At 36.4% G+C, this 5208-nt stretch overlaps 1 protein-coding gene across 1 annotated transcript; it reads left to right on the top strand.

Annotated features, from left to right (window-relative positions):
- The first annotated feature begins 1333 nt into the window (after positions 1-1333).
- LOC130848979 (olfactory receptor 4P4-like) lies at positions 1334-2263 on the top strand. The gene has a single exon (XM_057727463.1). It carries the CDS (start codon positions 1334-1336, stop codon positions 2261-2263), a length of 930 nt encoding a protein of 309 aa, XP_057583446.1.
- Positions 2264-5208: the final 2945 nt, after the last annotated feature.

Here is a 5208-nt window from a genome sequence, read left to right as displayed (position 1 = left end):
AGGAGGTAGTTATTTCAGAGGATTCTACGGGCACTGCATTGAAGGATGTTTTTCTATATGGGCTTGTGTTTTTGTAACTGATGTTCAATCACTGTACATTGAGCAGCACTGAACCAGATGTTAAAGATGCCGAGACTTGGCATCAGTGTTCAGGAAACATTCTAACCCAAGAGTTGAAATCTCTACACTTTTAATTCTTTAGTTTTTCTACAGTTTTCTTAAACATTTTTAATGTAAATTATTAGATTATTTTAGGTCCTTTAACTTATCAGCATCTTCCACACTAAAAAATACTAGGTTTGGATAGTCTCATTTTATACATAAAGATGTTTTCTGATAAGCACTATCTTGAATCCAGAATAATCTTATACCAACATCCATGTGTCTTCCTTATACTTCCTTATATATGTCTAACATGGTTCTTCAACCAATCCCTTGGGGCAGAAGATAAAAATCTACAATTAAAGACAATTACCTGAAGAAAGCAGGTGTCTGTCTTCTTGCAGAAAGTGTGGTTGCTCTCCAAACATTTGTGGAAGTACTGGTCTCTATAGTTGACAAGGTAGAATCATAAGCCCTCTATATTGGATGTTTGTATAAAATTCATTTTTTTGCATCCAGCATAAAGCAAATAGATTCAGCATTATTAGTTCCTACTTACTAGTTGAAGAAGGAGATTCAGAGAGGATGAACTGCTTGCAACAAAAAGCTAACCAGATATGAGAGCCTGGATGTTCATCTTCATAATCATTAAACGAGGCATCTGTCCAACGTGTCATACTGTCCTCATTGGTACCATTAAAAAGTAACTCATTGACATTAACAGTCTTTTAGGTAAAATGTGGTTTTGCTGGAAGACATATGGTTATGTATAAAAGGTGATGGTTTCAACATATTCACTCTCTGCTCCCAGTTATATGTGGCGGCACTGTTCTACATGTGTGTTTAAATAAGCAGGTCATCTTTTAATCACTTTGAATTCTTCAATATGTCTACAGAAAACAACCAGGTCTTCAAAGTATTTCTGGTGTTTCAATAGTGACCTCTAAAATGTGTCTTTAGATTAATTAAGAAAGGGAGAAACTTTAACATAACAATAACCTTTATTCCTATATTCAGATGCCCAGCAATTGTGGCTCAAGTTCCCTGTTTCCTGAATCTCCATGTTCTGAATCTTGACCAAACATGCCACGAGGGAGAGTAGCTGAAACTGTTAAAAGCAAATGAAGGCTATTTCTCTGCTGTAATTAAGTGCTATTAAAGATGTATTATGTTATGTATCATTTCAGATGAAGTAAGTTTCTGTTGCGTATTCTGGATTCACCTTGACCTCATGGAAAATCACAACAATGTCACGGAATTTGTTTTCACGGGGTTGTGGGGAAATAAGCAAATAGAACTATTGCTCTTTTTCTTGTTCCTGCTCTGTTACCTTATTGTGTTAATGGGGGATTTCATCATCTTGTTCACAATCATCTACAGTCATCTAATCCAGCAGCCTATGTACTACTTTCTCTGTCACCTCTCCCTCATGGACCTCTGCTACACCACCACGGTGGTCCCCAAGCTAATTAGGGACTTACCTGCGGCAAGAAAAAACATTTCCTATAACAACTGTGTGACCCAGCTCTTCACTGCCCACTTGCTGGCAGGTGTGGAAATATTCATCTTGGTGTCCATGGCTGTTGACTGCTATGTTGCCACTGTCAAGCCCCTGCACTATGTGGTCATCATGAACAGGCCAAGGTGTAACATCTTGATCATCGTGGCCTGGGTTGTGGGTTTTTGGCATTCTATTGCTCTACTGTTGGTGGTACTCAGTTTACCTTTCTGTGGTCCTAATCAGATAGATCACTACCCATGTGATGTGAAGCCACTTTTGAAACTAGTATGCAAAGACATTCATGTTGTTAATATTTTAGTGATTGCAAATTCAGGGGTGGTGGTGGCAGTTGTTTTTCCTGTCCTCCTAGTTTCTTATATAGTCATATTATACAATCTTAGAACATGCTCCTCTGCAGGGCGAAGAAAAACTCTCTCAACCTGTAGTTCTCACATAATGGTTGTAGTTTTATTCTTTGTTCCCTGTATCTACATTTATATTCTACCTGCAGGGAGTGAGAACAAGGATAAGGAAATATCTGTGCTTTACACTGTGATTGCCCCCATGCTGAATCCTCTCATCTATGCTCTGAGAAATGTGGAGATGAAAATCGCCATGCCGAAGGTATGGTCTAAAATAGCACATTCAAAATTAAAGTAAATAAGGTGATATTCATTACACTTCTGAGCAGTGTCCCCAGGACATTTATTATTTGAGATGTCATAGAAAGCATATAAGCTTTTTGGGGAAGTTGGACCAGGGATGCAAGTCACTGTTATTCAGAGTGAAATCTGCACTTTGAAGGGTCCAACTAGTTCTGGGTGTGACCACCTGAATTTGAGGCATGCAGAAATATCCTTCTAAAGCACATTTCTGATCACATCACAGCCCTCTCCAAAGATTGATATGGAACTCTATTTTATTTGAAAGAGAATCCAGCCTCCTCATTTGTTTAACAAATATCTTCCCAGATTGGTCCAAGTTGAATTTACTAATCTCAGAAGTCATTACATTGGTATAAAGTGTGCTGTTACAGTAATAGGCTTTGGGAGACCTGGGTGACTACTGACTCTGAGTCTTGGCAATTTTCTTTAATTACATGCACCCTCACTTTTCAAATACTTATGACACGAGTAATATTTGTACTCCATAAAGAAGTAATATTCCTTTAGCTAACATGTGTGAAGTTGTAGCAGGGCGTATGGCGTACCAGGAGCTCATGGCTGGTATTTTTTGCCTTACCCACCTTTATTCCTGTGTTTCACCTTGTTAGGATGCTGACAGCCAGCTTGAGTGGAGCCCTCATGTGCTCCAAACATGCTTTAAAATCTCATTCATGGGACTTTATTTCTGTGACTCCTCTGCTTATCATGTCCCCAGCCCTATGCTTTAGTGTCCATGTCTTACTGATAATTCACACTCCTGATGTGTTCTTATTCAAAAGATTTTGTAGGTCCATCAATAGACCAGAAGTATTTCTGATTCTTTCCCTGCTTTTTGTTCCTATTCAGCTGTATATACCTTCTTTTTCAAATAGTCCTTTGTTCCATACTAGTGTTTCTTCTTATGAATTGCTTTTCCAGTTTGACTGAGACTAAAATTTATGTGCTATATCTTTATTTTATTCTCTCTCTCTCTTTTTTTTTAGCAATGAACCTGTACAAATTAAGATGTAAATAAACAGTTGCTGAATTAAGTTCAGACACTAGCTTTTTAATTGACTGTATACATTGTTTTTATGTATCTTGGAACTTCACTTGTGTCATTAGCAATCATGTATTAATAATAAAATAAGCAATGTCAGAAACCTAAAATTTTAACATATATTCCCATGTGTCTATGGGAGGGAATGGACTCTAGCAAACTCCCAACCCCCTATAATGTATTTTTACTTATTTATTTCTTGCTGTAGGGAAGCACTACTATTTTATCAGTCTTCCTATGTCCTTTGAATCATATAAACCAACCTCAGCTCCGTGTCTTGGTTCCAATTCATCTAGCTCTCTCTGCCAAAGCACATACATTTTCTCAGCAGAATGACTGCACTGCTTCCACACAGAGTTCCCTTGATTCAGTTACTCCTGCCTCACAGCCAAGGCAAATCTAGGAAAAAGCTGCAGCAGCTGTAGTGTTTGTTTTTCATTTTATACCGAAAACCTTTCATGCACCTAATAACATTTTTTTTTTCTTCCTGGATCAATGGAACTCTATGGAATAATGGGGAGAACATTCTGTCTATTCCATAGGAAATTACATCTGATAAGTTATCTATTCATAGTTATGTTTAATTATATGCAGTGTAGTCATTTTCTAGGGAGTATTCAGATCATTTTTTAAAGTATAGAAACGTAGGGTGTATATTTGTGCCTGTGTGTGTGTGATGATTCTGTCTGTGTATAGTATGAGGGGTTTGGGGGCATAGTTTTAAGGATGGGTCAGAAGAAGCATACTCATTCCATCAGAAGGAAGGTTATGCAGGCCAACCAACAGTACGCCTTAATGACATATTGATTATTTTGATATGTGATATCAATTATTACATATCAATTAATATATAAATTGTATGTTGCATATTACATAACATACATATTACATTACATATTACAGTTACATATCAAATACTAATATCGATTATTTGGATATTTTAAAACATGTTAAGAAATGACTAATGCAAGTGAGACATTGACCTCTTGCCCCTGAAATCAGGAAATAATCTCACACGTGATAAGTGCCCTCCCTGTACTAGGTGGTAGAGATATCTTTATAACCACGGTAAGGAATAAAGGGCCAAGAATCCTCTATAAACAAACTTTGTTACTCTTCATTAATTTAATACCCAAACCTAGACTTTTCTTAAATTCTTTACCAATTAAGCGCCCAAAGCATAAATTTAATTTCCTGTCAATCACTCACAAATTTATTGCTTCTTTCTCTCTGTCTCCTATGACCAATTCTTAGGTCTCATTTCTGTGACCCCTTCATGTTCATGAATTAAAATTTGTATATTTTTCTCCTGTTAATCTGCCTTGTGTCACAAGGCAGTGACTAGAATTCAAGAGGGATAGGGGAAAAACTCCCCCCCATAATAAAACCAGAAAAAAACACTTTTTATTTTTATTTGTTTTCTTTTCTCAACAGTCCACAAGATTTTATTGGCAAAAAGAATGTGACTATATTATATAGTAAGCCCACAAAAAAAAAAAATATATATATATAGAACTAATATTAGTTACCTACGTGTTGGGTGTTCTTTCTAGTTCTTTCTAGGTCTTTCTAGTTCTTTACAGTTCTTACCAGACTGTAGCACAATGCTTAATATCTTCAAAAATACTGGTCAACTAGATGCATAGTATGTAAGTCTAAACACAGACTACTTAACAAATATTAAGGGTTGTAAATGTATAATTTACAAAATTCTTTCCATTTATATAGGAATATACTTAATTTAAAAATCCATCATCACTAAATTTTATTAAAGGAATACCTTAACCAGCTAATGAACACTAATATTAAAAGGCACACTTTTGAAGACCCCAGTTGTCATAAAGTGCCACACTGGAAGAAGTCTAGAAGTCTTGGAAGAGGCCCAAAGGAAAGACCGGAGG

Source organism: Hippopotamus amphibius, chromosome 3, assembly GCF_030028045.1.
Source record: "Hippopotamus amphibius kiboko isolate mHipAmp2 chromosome 3, mHipAmp2.hap2, whole genome shotgun sequence".
NCBI lineage: Eukaryota > Metazoa > Chordata > Mammalia > Artiodactyla > Hippopotamidae > Hippopotamus > Hippopotamus amphibius.
The sequence above is the reverse complement of the archived record's forward strand: the minus strand, read 5'-3'. Positions and strand labels throughout refer to the sequence as shown.